This window comes from Myodes glareolus, chromosome 18 (assembly GCF_982192425.1).
Source record: "Myodes glareolus chromosome 18, mMyoGla1.1, whole genome shotgun sequence".
Lineage (NCBI taxonomy): Eukaryota > Metazoa > Chordata > Mammalia > Rodentia > Cricetidae > Myodes > Myodes glareolus.
Genome location: NC_142043.1, coordinates 69,177,306 through 69,195,612, shown reverse-complemented (window position 1 = coordinate 69,195,612; position 18,307 = coordinate 69,177,306). Strand labels below are relative to the sequence as shown.

Genomic DNA, 18,307 nt, shown 5'->3' with positions numbered 1-18,307 from the left:
GGAGTATGTGGCCAAGTCTGACCTTTAGAAGCAGGTGGTGGGTTGTATAATGGCTTATCTTTGTCTCACTTAGTCTGGTTGGTTAGTTAATATTCACGCTTATCTTCCATCTGCTCTCTGGGCATTCTTTCCTGTTCTTTTTTATGGCCATGCAAGCGTTCTTGCTTCTACTTTGGACTCCCATGGCCGTGTCCTTCCAGGAGGCCGAAGTCTACTTAGAGTTGATTTTTGCCTCTTCGGCTTGGATCTGTTCCACTTCACTTAGGACCAAGTTCAAGTGCACATTCATTTCCATATTCCTAAGAGTATGTGGCAGTGCTCCTCGGGCAACTCTGGGAAGGCAGACTGTGCCATGGAGGGCTTGCTGTTGTCCAGAACTTTGTCCTCCTAAACTGGCCATAGCATGGTGACAGATATTACTAGAGGGATTATAATTTTCAGCTAAAAAATGAGGCAGAAAAGTTTCATGATGGTTCCTCCATCCAAGAAGTGAGGGAATGACCCCAGGAGAGCTTATGAGATTTAAAGACAAACTCATAGGCTCTTAAAATCAGCATGTTATTTGGGGGATGCTGGGTCCTTCCTGCATCCTGGCATTGCGGTTTTTATGTGGGTGCTTGTCGATGGAAGTTTCTCACCTGGTCCTGAAGCCAGCCGTTCAGTCCCAAATAAGCACACAGAGGCTTATATTAATTATAAACTGTCTGGCCTTTTGCTCAGACTTTTTACTAATTAGCTCTTACAACCTAAATGAATCCATAATTCTTATCTATGGTTAGCCACGTGATTTGGTACCTTTTCTCAGTAAGGCATTCTCATCTTTCTCTGTGGCTGACTTGTGACTGCGTCTCTGCCTTTCCTCTTCATATGCTTGAGTGCTTAGTCCCCAATGGGTGGAACTGTTTAGGAGGATTAGGAGGAGTGGCCTTGTGGGAGCAAGTGTGTCCCTGGCACGGCTGGGCCTTGAGGAGTCAAAAGTGCAAGCTGCTCCTAGTTAGCCTTCTCTGCGTCATCCTTGAGGATCAGACGTAAGCTCCGAGCTGCTGCTCAAGCGCCATGCCTGCCTGTCTGCCAGCATGTTCCCTCCAGTCATGATGGTCATGGACTCACCCCCTGGAACCATGAGCCCCGGATGAAATGCTTTCTTTTATAAGTTACCTTGGTCATGGTGTCTCTTCACAGCAATACAACAGTGACTAAGACAGATTGTTTAAGAAGTTACTATAGGAAACCCTGTTTTAGGCAGGGAAGTTATCATGTTCTTTGGTATACCAATACATGGCATAGATAGGTATAAAATACCTTATGAGGGATTTAAATATTAGCATTTTTTCTGACTCCTTTCTGTCTGCCCAGCTGCAGACACACTTGGATAGAGACCACATGGCAGGTTTTAGTCTAATATTTTATTTTAAAAAAATTATTATTTATTTTATTTGTATAGATGTTTTGTCTGCATGTGTGTCTGTGCATCAGGTGTGTGCCTGCTGCCCTCAGAGGCTAGAAAAGGACATCAGATCCCCTGGACCTGGAGTTACAGACAGTTGTGAGCTGCCATATGGGTGCTGGGAATCAAACTCAGGTCCTCTGCAAGAACAGTCAGTGCTCTTAACCGCTGAGCTACTTCTCCAGCTCCTGTTCTGATCTGTAGTGTAGGTGCCGGGTCTTCTGTGACCATGACTCAGTCAGGTCCTTCATCTCATGGAAAAAGAAAAGAAACCCTCTCCCCCCACCTGCAGGCGAAGGGCTTTGTCCCTCTGGAGCTTCTGGATCGGACATTTCTAGAAAAACCCCCGGTCTGAGACAAGTGGTATTTCTCTCCAGATCTGGGTTCCCCTTCTTATGTCCTCACGACGGGTCCAGAAGGCGATGGCATAAAATGGCTGTGCACAGGTGAGGGTGGTCCCCAGCCTGAGGGACAGCAGAAGGACGCAAAGGGAGGAAGATGCCATCACTGTGCCAAGATGATGATGGGCTGACTCCGGCAGAGGGATCCCTCACTGTGAGCAACAGGAATGGGTCCTGCTCCATGAAGAATCCTTTGGACAAGAGCAGGTGAGGCTCATTGAAGGGAAAGATGGGGTATTCAGAAAGTGGGGTGCACCTGGCTTGTGTGGTGCTCCCCTACTTCGTGGTGCATTTTTTTTTTTAAATCAGAGCCTCTTGTCAGAGGGAAGTCCTTGTGTGGCTTCTGTCAGTCTTTGAGATGTTGCTGATTGTTGTGGTGTTTCTGGTCTGGAAGGAAACACAGGAGAGGAGGAGATTACAGAACGCCATGGGCGAAGATAGAGAGAGGAGAGGTAACGCTGGAGCAGACAGAGCGGTGTCTGGGGGCTTCTGGCCATGTGTAGGACTGAGATGAATACTGACAAACCATGGAGCCCTGAAGCCTTACAGAAAATTACACAGTAGGTGGAACCTTGGGAGAGGGTTGGAGGAGAAAGGAGAGGCAGGGATGGGAGCAGAGAAAAATGTAGAGCTCAATAAAAATAAATAAAAAAGAAATACAATAAAAAAGAAATAAAGAAAATTGCACAGTAGGATACAGCATAGAGAAAAATGGCGGGGTGTGGGGAAAAAACCACATAATTTTTAATTAAGATATGTTTATGGATCTAGGTAATAGAAGAGGCAAGTCAATAAGTAATGATGCAAACTAGAAATAAATGTGAGCCTTCTGCCCTGAAAAACGATTTTGGCTTTGCTGCTATAGAAACAGTAGGAAGAGCTTGCAGAGCTCCCCTCTCTCTGCCTTATGGTAGAAGGGGCCGTCCAGCCCATGCTGTGCACTTGGGGAGCCCTCCCCTCTCTCCTTATGGTGGAAGAGGCCTTCCAGCCCATGCTGTGCACTTGGGGAGCCCTCCTCTCTCTCCTTATGGTGGAAGAGGCCATCCAGCCCATGCTGTGCACTTGAGGTCTTACAGGCGTTCTTCCTTTTCAGTGCAAAGGAAGTCATTGTATCAGCAAGGTGTCCCCCTCCTCCCAATCAAACACCATGACTGGGCTTCTGCCATTGTTGTCAATGTTCTGCCTTAATCTCTGCATGTTCATGTTTTTGGTGAGAGGGGTCCTCCATGAAACATAGCTAAGTCAGACCAAATGCTCGACACCAGCAGTGTACAAATTGTTAGTTGCCCGCACTCATGGTCTGGGGTGTGAGGACATGGTCTAAGGCCTGGGCCACTGGAAGCACCTGGGGGCCGAGGGACCAACAAGAGCCTCAGGAGGCAGCTCTGTGGGACTGGAAGGTGAGACGCCCCTGGTTTACAAGAAAGTTCTGTGACTGATTTGAGTAATTTGTCGGCTAACGGAGAGACAGAGTCCCAGAAGTTGAGGACCAGATAGGGTTTAGTTCACCTGACTGAAGGAATTAGTGTATCAGAGCTTTCCCGCTTGGCAGTGGGGTGGGATACCGGCTGAGAGCAGGGAATTATGGTTGGGTATTGGCAAGGCAGTGCAAGAAGCCTGAGGCTGAACAACTCTACTAGAATTGGAGTTACAGACACTTGTGAGCTGCCATGTAGCTGCTGGGTCCTCTGCAAGAGCAGCTAGTGCTCTAAACCCCTGAGGCATCTCTCTAGCCCTGAGTAGTTAGCGCACAGTGACGGGCTCCATTGTGGCATTTTCTTACCCAGATGAAACTATACTTTGTTGTCTTTCTTCTTTCCCACTGCCCGTCTTTGTCTCCTCTTCCAACTTCTTCCTAAAATTTATTTATATTTATAATTTTATGTCTATGAATATTTTGCCTGCATGTATGTCTGTAAACGACAGCATGTCTGGTACCTGCAGAGGCCAGAAGGCATCACTGCCTTGGAACTGGAGTTAAAGATGGCTGTGAGCCACCACGTGGGTGCTGGGAACTGATCTCAGGTCCTCTGCAAGGGCTGTCAGTGCTCTTTCTTAACTTCCAAGCCATCTCTCTGGCTCTTTCCTAACCTCTATCTGGTTCCTTTTCTCTCCCTCTGTGCTGAGGATGACATCATTGTCACTACAAGGTCAGATATGACTGAAAGAGTGAAGTCATCAAGACCCCAAATACAAGAACAGGTATGCAAATCCACATCCATTATCAGAGCAGGTATGCAAATCCAGGTACAACTACCAGATTAGGTATGCAAATTCAGATCCAAGGGAGCCCCATATTTGACTGAGCCCCCAAGTCCTTGTGTTTTAACCCCATTGCTGTCGTATCTGTGAGCTCCAAGCTCACTCTTCACTGAGCCTTGATGATGTGAACATAAGCCAAGGACTCTTGCGACCCAGCAGTTAGTACCTGCCCAGCCCTAGTCACCCAATTACCTTTCCGATGGCGCTTCACCTTCAACAGATCAATAGCCATGGCAAGAGGCAGCACCAGAACAGGCAGGGCCATCCATAACAAAGCTATCTTGGAGTCTGAAATGCAACCCCCAGTAAGTCATGAGACTAGGAAACTATGAAGATGGCCCTTTCACAGGTGCAGCCTGAGGACTGGGTCTCTCCTGTCTCCCAGAAGCCAAGAGAAGCAAATTTAGCTTTGGTGCCCCCACCCCTCCGCCCCATTTTCCTTCTCCTTTTTCCAGTTACAGCTCTACATCACAGGATCAGTGACGGAACTATCGTGATACAACATAAAGTCTCCCAGGCTGTAACCACAAGAATTTTGAGGAGAATCGATTTGAAGTGCAGAAAATATCCACAACAGAGAGAGAGAGAGAGAGAGAGAGAGAGAGAGAGAGAGAGAGAGAGAGAGTCTCAAGGAATGTTGTTCTTGCGTGACTTGAGGACAAACTTTGCAAATGACATACATTTATTTTTAAAAGATTTGTTAAAAATCTACTCTATGAAAGAGAAGAAAAAAATAAGAGAAGAAAAAGACAAAAGGAGGAAAATTGGATGAAGAAGAAGAGGAGGAAGAGAAGGAGAAAGAGGAGGAGGAAAAAGAGGAAGAGAAGGAGGAAGAGAAGGTGGGGCAGCAGCAGCAGCAGGCTGAGTGTGGGGCGTACACTTGTAAGCCCAGCACTCGTGGTGTGGAGGCAGGAGGCAGAAGTCCCAGGCCAGCCTGCGCACACCAATCCTTCCCTCAAACAAAACACACAGAGCCCTATGAGTCAGTCTCGATCATCTGACACTTAGTTCCCACGCCAGAGGATGGCATGCAGTCACCAACCTGAGAGGGAAAACCATGCAGCTTTCTCCTCGCCCCAAGGGAGGCTGATGGAGCAGGTCATATTCACCACTGAGCCATTTGTGACCAGCAGGAGCGTCTCCACCTGGAACAGCCCCTGGCTCCCTTGATGAAAGACCTCGGAAACCGATGACACAGCCCTTCCGCCTCTGTCCCTCCACTGCACCTGGGGCCGTGGGAACCACCCATCTGATGTACATCTCAGCTGCAAGCCTCCATCCTTCAGGACCTCCTGGGTGATCTGCGGGGTGGAGCCCACCGCTGGGGACAGAGACCAAGGAGGCAGAGATCAGCAACTTCCCCGAGGGAGGGAGGGAGGGGGAGGTGAGGGTGGCTTGGGGAGGATAGCAGAGCTCAGGGCCAATGCCCCCCTGGGAGCTGGGACTGGCTACAAGGTTTCTTGTTCTGTTTTCCTGTTTACGATTCCAAAGTCTTCTGGGAGGAATGATTCAGGAAGTAAGAAAATAAAAATTTCAATATATCTATTTTTGTAACCTGGACTCCCATCTCTTTCCTCCTTGCCCTGACAACAAAGTGACTTTGATCAGACAGGAGACACATGGACGGCATGGAAGAAACTAGTTAGGAGATGTTTCTCAAAGCAGAGACAGAAAGTGATGTAGAAGTCCTCCAGGCAGTCCACGTCCCTGCTCACTCATTTAGACTGGGATTCGGAGAGAGAAATATGAAGGGTAGCCAGGATGTGAGCCTATGTCCCCGACGGCACTTGCTGGCCTTGGAGAGCTGGTTCTGGGGTGACTTTTGTCTGCGGTCCGAGGAGCACACCAAGACTCTCAATCTTTACGAATTCTGTGTAGGCCGTAGATCTAGCTGAGTCCTCAAATTGCTACACTTCCTGAAAATTACATAGTTCCCAGAATCTCAGTAGAATTGAAATAATGAGTCTTGCATAAAATTATGGGGAATATTCTCAGATTTTCTGGAACCCATGGCTGCTTTATGGAGGTGCTTGAGAGCCCTGCTTTCCTGATTGTTCTATACCTAAAATTTTAAACCACAGAGAATGCCTGGTACTGCCAGTCCAGCCAAGAACTCATGGTAGTGAAGCTTGTTATTTTGCTAAATGAATGTAGTATCAGAATGTTTTCCAAATTCTTTATCTCTGTACCCTTAGATTATTAGCATTGCTCTCAGACCTCATCAGAGAAGTTTCTTTGGGAAACGGATGGTCGTTAAGACAGAAGTTACAACTGTCAAAGTGTGGAGAAGGAGTGTCAGTGGGGTGCTCAGCCACAAATGGGACTCTGTATCCCGCCCCTGCCACTCTGCCGCCCATGGCTAAGTGACCATCATGGAAGGGTGAGAGAGAAAAGTCGTACGAGTCAGAGGTTTGGGGTGGGCACTGAGCTGAAACTGTCTGACCGTGGCAGGAACTCTGTACTCAGGCAGGGACTCTTGGCAGCTGTCATTGCCTACACAAGACCTGTACAAGATCAAGCATTCCAGCAGGGAAGAGGGAGGGGATCACAAGCCCCACCCCAGCTGAGGCACTGTGGACAGTGGATGGCTTCAGGGGAGGGACAAGTCCTTGTGATTGTGACTCCTGGTAGGCTGACCACACCGCAGCCGATGGTTCCAAGCCCACGAGTATAGACAGCATAAACTGGAGTTGACGGGTTATTAAATCAAAAAAAAAAGAGGATAGGAAGTTGGGGGCGTAAAGAAGGGAGGGTGGATCTTGGACGAGTTAGGTGGAGGGACTAGGGGGTGAATATGATAAAAATACATGGTCTGAAATTCTCAGAGAAATAGTAAAAAGTGTTGGTTTAAAAACTTCAAACCAGTGTGCCTGAAGTTGTGATCTTGCAGTATCTATGGTGATGACTACACTGAAAGTTCAATATAAACTTGAAAAAGAATGAGCATGGTGAATATTTGGGGGGCAGAAATATTTCCCAGTAACTAGTCCCAGTAACTAGTTACAGTAACTAGTAACTAGCCTATGTTAGTTAACAGTGTTAAGCTGGAGAAGCCCGAGCTGCCTGGAATCCTTACCCATCACCTGCACATCCACACGGGCCTCCTGGTAGACATCGTCTTTTCCGAAAAGGCATCGGTACTTCCCATCATCTGAAGTTCGGGCATCGTGTATCCGCAGGGTTAGCTTTCCCTCGTGGACTGCATCGTTCATCACCACAGTCCTCCCTCTGTATTCTGCCATCTGCTCTCCCGCCGAGTGGGCCCCGCCCACATGCACGTGGACTGCGGGGTGGTAGTGGGACCGGACCCACCTCACCTCCATGCTCTGAGCGTCAGCTTCAGGTGACAGGTGACATGTTATTTCTATGTTCTCTCCGACTCGGACAAGGATGGGCTGGGAAGGTCCAATCACCCTTGAGGAAGCTGTTAAATGAAGCAACACGGAGAAGTAACTCCACCAACATGGACACCTCCTGGGAGGTTCAGAACCTGCAAGCGCTCCCCCCTCCACCGGAGGTCTGAGGCTCAGGGTCACCCTTGGAGGAGGGTGGGACTCGTGGTCTCAGGACGCTGGAGATCCTTACATAAGGAAGAGTCTGGTTAGCCTGAAGACAACACGAGTTAAAGCTTTGGCTGAGCGCCAATAAGGGGACGATTTTATTACCAAAGTGCTCAGCATAAAATGAATACTCCATCACACTCCATCACTGCCGATCTGGCTGACTTTGTGCACTGAGTCAGTCCATGCCTCAGAGTTTTAAACTATAAGATGTATCTACTGCTACTCAAATCCTAAGATTGTTGTGTGGTTAAACAAAGGTTTTTTGTTGACCTTGCAGTGTGAGCAGATTCGAGAGGTGAGGGTGCCGGAAACCACACCACCCTTCCCATGCCAACTTAACCAGCACTGGGAGAGCCCTGCTTCCCTTTCTCATGGGGTTCAGGAGGTTTTCTGGCTGCTCTCCTTGACCTGCCCTACTCCAGGGAGGGGTGTGCATGAGGGTCTCACTCACCCAGCTCTGTCTGGAGTTTCTCTGAAGAAGGAAGAAAAAAAACATTTTAAGGAATTTTGTCTAAAGGAAAGAAAAGAAACTATCTTCATAAATAAAGGTAAGCTTTATGTTTTATTTAAGAACTCAATTTACTTAAAAAATGCCAAAAGCAGGAAAATAACTCTTCCCCACAAATCATCTAGTGACACGGATTTTACTTTTTTCCCAACAAAAAGCTGTCAATTCTATCACCATCATCAGTTTGCTTTGACTGATATTAAGTGCTGATAAAAATACATACTATTTTTATAAATGAATACTAAGTATGAAACAGATGACCACAAACAAGTATCACTCAGAATTCCAAACTGGGATCATATGGCGCTAATTTAACACCAACACAACATTTACTATTAACTTTTTAATGCATCTTCTTACATCACAATACATCCAGAGTGTCCTAAGGGTCTTTGTTCAATTAAAGGCATTTAAAGACAATACTTGTCACATAATAGCGATGTCTAACTGAGCATGTCAGCTCACCCTATAGTAACATAATACCAGCCCCTGAGAGAGGCTCAGCCAAGAGGATTGCTGTGGGTTTGAGGCCAGCCTGGACTACAGAGTGAGACTCTGTCTCAAAAGAAACACTGATACAAGGGGACTGATCTAATGAGAGCTCACCAAGGCCAGCTGGACTGGGACTGAACAAGCATGTGATCAAACCAGATTCTCTGAATGTGGCTGACATGGGGGCTGACTGAGAAGCCATTGACAATGGCACTGGGTCTTGTTTCATCTGTACTGGCTTTTGGGGATCCTAGTGTGTTTGGATGCTCACCTTCCTAGACCTGAAGGGAGGAGGGAGGAATTTGAACTTCCCATAGGGCAGGAAACCCTGGCTGCTCTTAGGACTGGAGAGGGAGGAGGAGAGGGAGTGGGGGGAATGGGAGGCTATTGGGAGGAGGGGAGGAAGTGGAATTTTTTTATAAATAAATGAATAAATAAATAATAAAAAAGTAAAAAAAGAAAGAAAAGAAATACAAAAGCCTATTTCAGATAGAAAACAGACAGGCCAGCAGGCAGATAGATAGACAGGTGGATACATAGATGAAAGACAGGTAAATGGTAGATAATTAGAAAGATGGGTGAATGGTAGATGATGATTGATGCACAATTAATAAAAACTCAGAGGCTGAAATGGGGTTCAACCTGAAGATCCGAGAAGCAAATCAGTCAGACACTGGCTCTTTCTCATCTTGACCTCAGTCTGAAAATGGCCATCCTGCCTCCAGGAATCTCAGAATGGGACTGAGATGAGAGCTGTCTCCTCCCCTTTCATAATCCTCTCTAGGGATTGGATTAAAGATGTGCACCATGGGGGATTAAAGTCATGCACCATCCGGTTTCTATGGCAACTGGAGTGGCTACTGGGATTAAAGGGGCATATCATTGCTGCCTGGTCTGCAAGGCTGGCCAGTGTGGCTGTTTTACATTCCTGATCCCCAGGTAAGCTTTAGTTAATAAAATACAAGTGAAGTGACACTCCAGATAAATTATAGATGGATGATAGGTCAATGATAGATTGATAGATAATGGCACTTGGCAGATAGACATGTGATAGCTAGGTGGTGAAGTAGATATGTGAATGATAGATAAATGATGAATAATTGATAGATGGTTGGTAGATGGATGCATGGTAGGTAGATGATTGACTGATTAGATAGGTGGATAAGACAGGCAGGCAGTAGATGATACTGGACGCTAAATAGATCTTTATCGTTGAGCATGAAGGTTTTTCTGGGCTCCCAAAGTCATTCAATGCTTCTCTCTGTCCCTGCTCTAACTTCTAACCACTTAGGCAACAAACCCCACAACTACCGTATTGTGTGTTGTGATTGTTTTGTTACTGTTTATTGTCAAGACTGTAATTAAGAAGCTGCTAGAGAAACCTTCGCATTCTGACTGAGCATGTGATTAGTTCCCGGGGAGGGGTTGCTGGTCTAGCACAGAAAAGTGTGTCAGTTGGAGGAATACTTTATTGTATTTCCAGTTGGAGACTGTTCTTATCATATTTCCAACGTATGGAACATCTGGGAGGAAAAATCAGCACTGAAGAAAAACACAGAACTGAAAATACCAGAAATCCTATGAACTGCCACCCAATCAAATGCACAGTATACTTTTTATGTAAATGTTTATGAATTTTAACATATTATTTAAATATCGTGAAAGAAAATATGCATTACTGCCGAGCAGCCTCCCTCCCCCAACCCTTCATGGTGCCCAAGCGGAGCACTGACCTGGCAGGGTGATGGCGGCCTCCTTGGCCTCTTCAAGGCCACGGTTGTAGATGAAGCAGAAATAGGTCTCTGAAGAATCATTCCTGACCACTAGTGTGTCTTCCACATAGAACAGCCCATCTTCAGCCAGCACGTGATTCTTAGAGAAACTCAACAACTCTTCTCCCCAGGTGCCCTCCCAGTAGACCTCAGGCTCAGGGAACCAGCCCTGGGACGAGCACACGAGCTGGATCCCTCCCTCTCCAGGTCCCTCCACGTGGATGTTTGGAGAAGACCCTAGGGCTGGAGAGGGGGGGGGAGGGAGAGAGAGAGAGAGAGAGAGAGAGAGAGAGAGAGAGAGAGAGAGAAAGAGAGAGAGAGAGAACATCTTTTAAGTCTAGAGCCCAAAGAGGGCACCAAGATCCTGAGTCCTTCTCTGGGAGGGGGTGGGAGCCCAGGACCCAGAAGCAGACAGCGTTACCAGGGTTTCTTCACACTCAGCTGAGTTCTGTATTTTTTTCTATATTTCTATTTTTTTTATTTGTTCCCCAGTCTGTGTCTTTAAAGTCTGTGACCACACTTTTCTTCAGACTCAGATGGTGAAGAGGGGGTGGAGACAAACATGACAGATTTGTGGTGCTGCGAAGACGTGGTGTGATTTATTTACGACAACTTCTGTATCCCAGCTTTTCTATTTCCTCTCTCACTGGTCTCTGTCCTAGGTGTCTTGTCTGCTGTTTTTGGATGATATCTGGACTCTAATTTAAATGAGATATTTATTATTAAACTCAGACATCACGTTCATGGGCTATTTTCATTTCTTTTATGGGCAACTGCAATTTTGGCATGCAGTCAAATGCACGAGAAATTACTGTACCTTAGCATATTTTTTCAGTGGGGAGATCTAACTTATTTGTATAAATCATGAAGTGCCTTCTTTAACATCAGAACCATTCACGTCTCTGGCTGAGCGAATAAATGAATAAGCCTTTCCTTCCACCCAGAGAAAACTCCTGACTTAGCTCTAAATGTCCCTGGGTGTGACATGAATCAGGGTCCAGCTCCAATCACATCTCAGAAATCCACAGATGCTCACGCTCGTTTTGAATCAACTGAACACGGTAATGGGAATGATTGCAGCCGTGAGTGTCAGGGAACAAAAGGTTAAGTGTGGCAGTTTCTCAAAAGAACAAAAGGCAGACCTGATGTGTAACCTCATTGTCCCTCTTCTGGGAAAACACCCAAAGGAATTTAAGGCCACACTCACTCACTGTAGAACCTTCCCAAAGCCCAAGTTGTAAGACCAGCCTGGATGTCCATCCACAGATGAGTGGACGAAGAAAATGGGAGCTGAGTGCACAATGGCGTCTGGCTAAATTTTATTTTATGTGCGTGGGTATTTTGCCTGCATGTGCATCTGTGCATCACGTGTGTGCCTGGTGTGTGCGGGGCCCAGAGAAGGCATTGGATGCCCTGGAACTGGAGTTACAGGAGGTTCTGAACTGCTGTGTGGGTGCCAGGAATCAAACCTGGGTCCTCTGGAAGAGCAACAAATGCTCCTAACTGCCGAGCCATCGCCCCAGCTCTCACAGTGCTGTTTATTCATCCCAGAAGGGTTGAACTAAGTTAGCCATGGGAAATGGGTGGACCTGGAGGCCATCATATCAAGCAGAAGGAGATTATGGGATGGGAGAGAGAGACAGGAGAGGGCAATGGGCAAATATGATCAAAGTCCATGATAAACTTGAATGAAAGTGTCATGAGACCCATCAATTTGCACAAGGAATACATGCTAATGGATTTATTTTCAAGACAGGTTTCTCTGTAGCTTTGGAATCTGTCCTGGAACTAGCTCTTGTAGAGCAGGCTGGCCTCCAACTCACAGAGATCTGCCTGCCTCTGCCTCCCAAGTGTTGGGATTAAAGGTGTGCACCACCACTGCCCGACTGCTAATGGATTTTTAAAAGGTGGTGGTAGCAAGGAAAGAAGCTGCACTGTCCAGAGAGGTGAGTGTCACCAGAGAATCCTTCCCCTGGAGAAGTCACTGGGTTTGTCTGACTTCCCCTTCAGCATGTGGAGCGGTTATGATGGCGTGGACAAATCCCAGCATAGAGGGGGAGTGGGCATGAATCCCACCACTAGCGAGCAGTTATTGGCCACTGATAGCTACTGGGAGGAAAACCAGTTTTCCTTAGCGGCACAGCTCCTGGGAGGCTGACCAAGCTCTGTAGATGGCCACACACCCGAGTGTACGGATGGACACACACACTGTACTGGATGAGGGGAGGGAGAGAACACATAGGTGTACAGGGAAGAAAGGGGTGGAGTCTGGGAGGAGCTGGGGAGGGGAAGAAGATGATCAAAATACACTGTATAAAGTTCTCAACGAATTAATAAAAATACAGAAGAGGTCTAGGGAGATGGTCCAGTGGTTTAGAGCACTGACTGCTTTTCTAGAGGACCTGGATTTAATTCCCAGCACTCACATGGGGCCTCACTATCACCTCTAACTCCAGTCCAGGGATATCTGACCCTCCTCTGGCCTCCATGGGCACTGAGCACACACAGAGTGCACAGACACACACAGGCAAAACACACAAACACATAAAGTAAAAACAAATAATTCTTTTTAAAAAATAAGTAAGAAAAAACAATTGTCTCTCTCTCTCTCTCTCTCTCTCTCTCTCTCTCTGTGTGTGTGTGTGTGTGTGTGTGTGTGTGTGTGTGTGTGTGTGTTTGAAAGGAGATTTTTCAGTAAGGTGAGTGGTTACCCCCGTTGTGCCCCGGGACCCCCGTGCATACTCACCCACCACTCGGAGCAGCACGCTTGCCTCCTTCCAGCTGTCCCCGTCCTGGAAGCGGCACCAGTATTGCCCATCGTCACCTGGCTGGATCTGGTGGATCTTCAGGGCCACACTGCCCTCGTGAGTGCTGTCCTCTGTCCACTCTGTCCTGCCTCTGTATTCCTCCATCTGTAGCCCTGCCACCTCGGCTCCATCCCGGTGCACGATCACGGGCATGTCGGGATCAGAGCGGTACCACCGCACCTCCATGTGCACCGCTGTCCTCTTGGGGAGGAGCTGGCATGTTAGCAGGGCGTCTTCCCCGACTTTGGCCAGGACAGGAAGGGCAGGCCCCACTACTCTGAAGTCATCTACAGGACAGCGAAAAGGAAAACAAGCTAGAGGACGGGGATGCTTGCTTTGAGTAGCCAAGGTGCTGGGATTTGGTACCAGGAGGCAAGAGGGATTTAATGCCAATGTTTCAGTGTATCCGAGCACGGACACTCATTTTCTGGTTGAAAAAAAACCCAACTGTATGTATCCTAAAGATTAAAAATCTGAGCATGAATGCATCATCAGCCTTGTGGTTTGGAGGCAATTCTATGGTTAAGGAGCCTTTGAGATCTGGGACTTTTTAAAAGTATTTTATTTTTAATTATGCACCTTTGTGTGGGCACACACACGTGTGTGCAGACCAGATGAGAGCATCAGACCCCTGGGAGCCGGGGTCACAAGTGGTGGTGAGCCATGTGCCATAGGTACTGGGACCTGAAGCCTCTGGCAGAGGATCTAGCACAGCAGAGCCACCTCTTCTGTCCCGAGACTTTCACTCTTAAGCCACCCAGCTTGAAGACACAAATAGTGACGACTCCTCTGGGTTTCACTCCCAAATAAATTAACATGTGAGTTGATGTTTCTACGGGAAGTTTTATCTTGATTCCATAGCCATTTTGTGTAACATGAAAAGGCCGGGCCTGCTTGTTGGGGGTTTTTCTGTCCTCCCACCAGGTCCCCACAATTGTTTAGTCCCAGAGAAAATCACCCACACAGAGGACTCGGTAAGTTATAATGCTGATTGGCCCGTTAGGTCAGGCTTCTTACTGGCTAACTCTCACATTTTGATTAACCCATTTTTCTGATCTATGTTAGCCTTGTGGCTCAGTACCTTTTTCAGTGGGGCAGCTCACATCCAGCTGCTTCAGTGATCTGGACAGGAGTGGAAGGAATCAAATTCCTCCTCCCCAGAATTCTCCTGCTCTCCTTACATCATTTCCACTTCCTATTTGGTTTTCCCGCCTACACCTCCTCCCTGGCCAATCAGTGTTTATTTAAAACATGATTGACAGAATACAAACAATTCTCCCACACCAGTTTTGAGTTTAGGTAAATCAATGATGCCACCAGGGCCTGCAGCCTTCCAGGGCCAGTCATCCCAGGGCGGGAACTGACTTGCTTGTTTCCTTCCTTCTAGAGAAGGCAAAAGTCCAGGAAGTGGCAAAAGTGGGTTTCACAGAGGTGGGTTAGAGGCATGGTTTGTCTAGAAAGTTCAAATCTTCTGGTCAAATTTTAAGTCATCTTCCTTGACATCTGAATATCAGAGAGATGTCTGATAATTCTCTATGTTGCTGTCCTAGGGTTTCTATTGCTGTGATGAACACCATGATTGAAAAGCAAGTTGGGGAGGAAAGGGCTTATTTGGCTCACACTTCAGCATTGCTGTTCATCACTGAAGGAAGGTAGGGCAGGAACTCAAACAGGGCAGGAACCAGGAAGCAGGAACTGATGCAGAGGCCATGGAGGGTGCTGCTTACTGGTTTGTTCTCCATGTTGCTCAACCCACCTTCTTATAGAACCCAGGGTCAGCAGACTAGGGGCAGCACCACCCACCACGGACTGGGCCCTCTCCCATTGATCACTAAATGAGAAAATGCCTTACAGCTGGATCTCATCCAATCATTTCCTCTACTGAGGCTCCTTCCTTTGATGACTCTAGCTTGTGTCAAGTTGGCACACAAAATCAGTCAGCACAGTTGCTATGCTGAAGAATTTCAAGCGTCATTTGTATACCGCATTCTTCCTCTGCAGTCCCAGTAAGACAAACCAGGAGTTCAAGGTCATCTTGGCTACCAACCACGTGAGTTAGAGGCCTGCCTGGGCTATGTGAGGCCCTCTCTAGGCAGAGGGAGAAGCTGGGAAGCTTAGCAGAGAAAGATGCTTGCAGCCTAGCCTGAAGAACCGAGTTCAAGTCCCAGGGTCCACATGGTGGAAGAAGAGAACCAGCAACTTGTCTTCTGACTTCCGCACACAAGCTGCGCCACACACGAGCCCTTTCCCCACATAAATGTAACATTAAAAGCTAAATAAAAGTAGTCATAAGAATAAATTTATTTAATTCAGATTTAAGATGAAATAAAATAGATACTGCTCAAAAATGCTCTCCAGAACTTAAATAGAGATCTTGTGTCTCCCACTGGTGGGATTTACATGTGACATCCTTATCCACAAGGTTAAATTCTTGAGATGAAAACTGCGCATGCTCCAACTACCGAGTCAAGCGCGCTTCCTGGTGACTCTCATTGCCATCTAAAGTTGTTACCCGCGCCCAAGAGATGAGCAACTGAGTAAGGGTTTTCCAGAGCCGGGGTTGGAAAGGCCAGCGCGAGCCCTGGACCTCTACACCCCGAGTTACTGCGCCATCTGGTTGGGTTGTGCATCTTAGATCCGCTGGGCGTGCCAGCAAGGGAGGAAGGGACCCTACCTGGGTGCTTCACAGTCAGCAGAAGGAAGAGCAAGGAGGCAGCCACACCGGGCAGACTGTAGCCTGGATAATCCACCATCCTCCCTGAAGCAAACACAGGAGAGAGTGCGGCTGTGATACCCACCGTGTCCTGCAGGTTCCGCGCTGCTTGCTGTGGCTTGTTTGCTCCTCCTGCCAACTCGACACAAGCTAGTGCAGGCGTTCTCAACCTTTCTAATGCTGGGACCCTTCCATACAGCTCCTCATGTGGTGACCCCCAACCATAGCATTGTTCTCTAGTGACTGCTTCATAACTGCAATTTTGGTAGTTGTGAATCATACTGTAAATATCTGTGTTTTCCAATGGTCTTAGGTTACCCCTGGGAAAGGTTCATTTGACCCTCAAAGGAGTCGCCACCCACAGGTTGAGAAATGCTGAGCTAGAAGAGGGACCCTCGGTGGAGGAGCTGCCTCCATCGGATTAACCTGTGTGCAAGTCTTTAAGGTGTTTTCTGGGTTAATGATTGATGAGGGTGGCCCAGCCCCTGGACAGGTGGACCTGCATGAGATAAAAAAGCAAACTGAGTAAGCCATAGGGGCAGCCAGTAAGCAGTGTTGCCCCATGGTCTCTGCTTCAGCGCCTGCCTCCAGGTTCTTGCTTGAGTTCCTGCCTTGATTCCCTTCATAGTAAACTATAAGAGTAACCCTTTCCTCCCCAGGTTGCTTTTGGTCTTTATGTTTATCACAGCAACAGAAAGCAAGGGAGGACAGTGTCCGATGGTGACGCTTTCTTAATAAACAACCAACACCAAACCCATCACTGTCAAACCATTTTCTGCCTCTAGTCTGTGTGCTTATTGATCCCAGCTGACCCCCTGCCTCACATCTGACCTCTCCCTGTGAGGCACATCTGTAGGTACTCCTGAGGCTCCACCCCCTGACATCTCACATAGTCCAGGCTGGCTGGCTTCTAACTTGTTGTGTAGCCAGGGATGGCCTTGAACTCCTCCCTCTATGTCTTGTGAGTCCTGAGATCAAAATTCCATGCACCTGGAGGCAATACTGAAGAGGATGAGGCAGGAGGATGTCCAGTTTGAGGCCAACCTGAGCTGGAGGAAGTTTCCTGGTTGAAATGAAAAGCAGTCCCAAGCTAAAGAGACAAAAACATTAAAAAGAGACTCAGCCTGGTGTGGTGGCTCACTATCATCCCAGCATTCAGAAGCTGAGGCAGGAGGATTGCCATGAGTTGGAAGTCAGTAAGGGCTATAGAGTGAAAGCCTGCCTCAGAACACCGCTCTCTGAAAACCCTGCCGTGGAGATCAACAGGAAGTGAGAGCCATCGTACCTGGTGACTGTTTCCTGACAGGTCGCCAGCTGTTACACAGGCCTTACTTCCTCATTTCAGTCGGCTTCTCCCAAATCCCACGTCCATCCTTCACTAGAGACTCTCCAAGCCACTCACCTGTCTCTGTCTCCTTTGGGGGGAAACCGAGGCTCTTGGATTATGTTGTCTCTCTCACCCACAGTGTTCCTCATCCACACAGCAGGTGTCTAAAGACGGGTGGGGTCAGGACTCGCTGGCTGGAGATGCAACCGTGGAGCAGGCACAGGAAGCAGAGGCATCTTTGGGTTGGGTGAAGGGAGATGTGAATGCTGCCAACCTGGAGGCAGAGCACAATCCTCAAGGTTCACTCTGCATCGAGACTCCTGTCAGAACAGCACACTCACCTCCGCCCATCGCAATACACTCAAAAGCGAAACTCAGAGAGGCCGGGTGGACTTTGGCTGGGCTCTGCTCTGATTTCACTAGACTTCTAGGCACAGATGTAATATTGGCACCTACCTTGTCAGAATGCCAGCGCTCAGGCTGGACCCTGCTCCACACCCTGTTCAGCAGGCAGGACCTGGCGCATGGTAGTGCCCCATATCACGGCTACCTTTGTCCTGCCCGCGAGACTGCTGAGCATCTATGGTTCTCCACACAGGGACAGGCTCCCCTTGGAACACAGTCTGAGGTCCTGCAGGGTTGGGAGCATGACCATCTATTTATACTCAATATTAACCCTACTGAAGAGAAAACTAGATCTTAGCCCCACTGAAGAGAAAACTGAGTTGGTGACGTTCCTTTCCTGAGACCAGAACATGAGGCCAAGGTGCCCTGTGTGCCTTGGTTGCTTTTTTTTTTTTTTTTAATCTCTTTTGTGGAAAATGAAAAGCTTTTAACCAAGAATCTGATAAGGTTCCTGACACAGTGTGTAGGAGGTTGCTGGGCATCCCGTTGTGTGCTCTCCTTCCCACAGCCCTTCCTTGGGGCTCCCCTAAATTCTTCCATGCTAGTGAGGGGTCTCTAGATTCACTCATCAACTCTCAAGAGCAGGTAGAGCAGTGTCTAGCTTCTTTGG

General features: G+C 47.7%; 1 protein-coding gene across 1 annotated transcript in view; it reads right to left on the bottom strand.

Annotated features, from left to right (window-relative positions):
• The window catches only part of Btnl2 (butyrophilin like 2), a 28,716-nt gene extending 11,039 nt beyond the window's left edge, over positions 1-17,677 (bottom strand). The window contains exons 1-11 of the mRNA XM_087897811.1: positions 17,368-17,677; positions 15,927-16,010; positions 13,192-13,539; positions 10,407-10,688; positions 8,125-8,145; positions 7,187-7,534; positions 5,153-5,431; positions 4,303-4,398; positions 3,648-3,703; positions 3,142-3,193; positions 1,853-2,039 (exon numbers count right to left, since the gene is read on the bottom strand). Of these exons, the coding sequence (XP_087753937.1) occupies positions 1,853-2,039; positions 3,142-3,193; positions 3,648-3,703; positions 4,303-4,398; positions 5,153-5,431; positions 7,187-7,534; positions 8,125-8,145; positions 10,407-10,688; positions 13,192-13,539; positions 15,927-16,005 (1,748 nt within the window). The 5' untranslated portion in view covers positions 16,006-16,010; positions 17,368-17,677. The remainder of the gene's footprint in view (positions 1-1,852; positions 2,040-3,141; positions 3,194-3,647; positions 3,704-4,302; positions 4,399-5,152; positions 5,432-7,186; positions 7,535-8,124; positions 8,146-10,406; positions 10,689-13,191; positions 13,540-15,926; positions 16,011-17,367) is intronic.
• Positions 17,678-18,307: the final 630 nt, after the last annotated feature.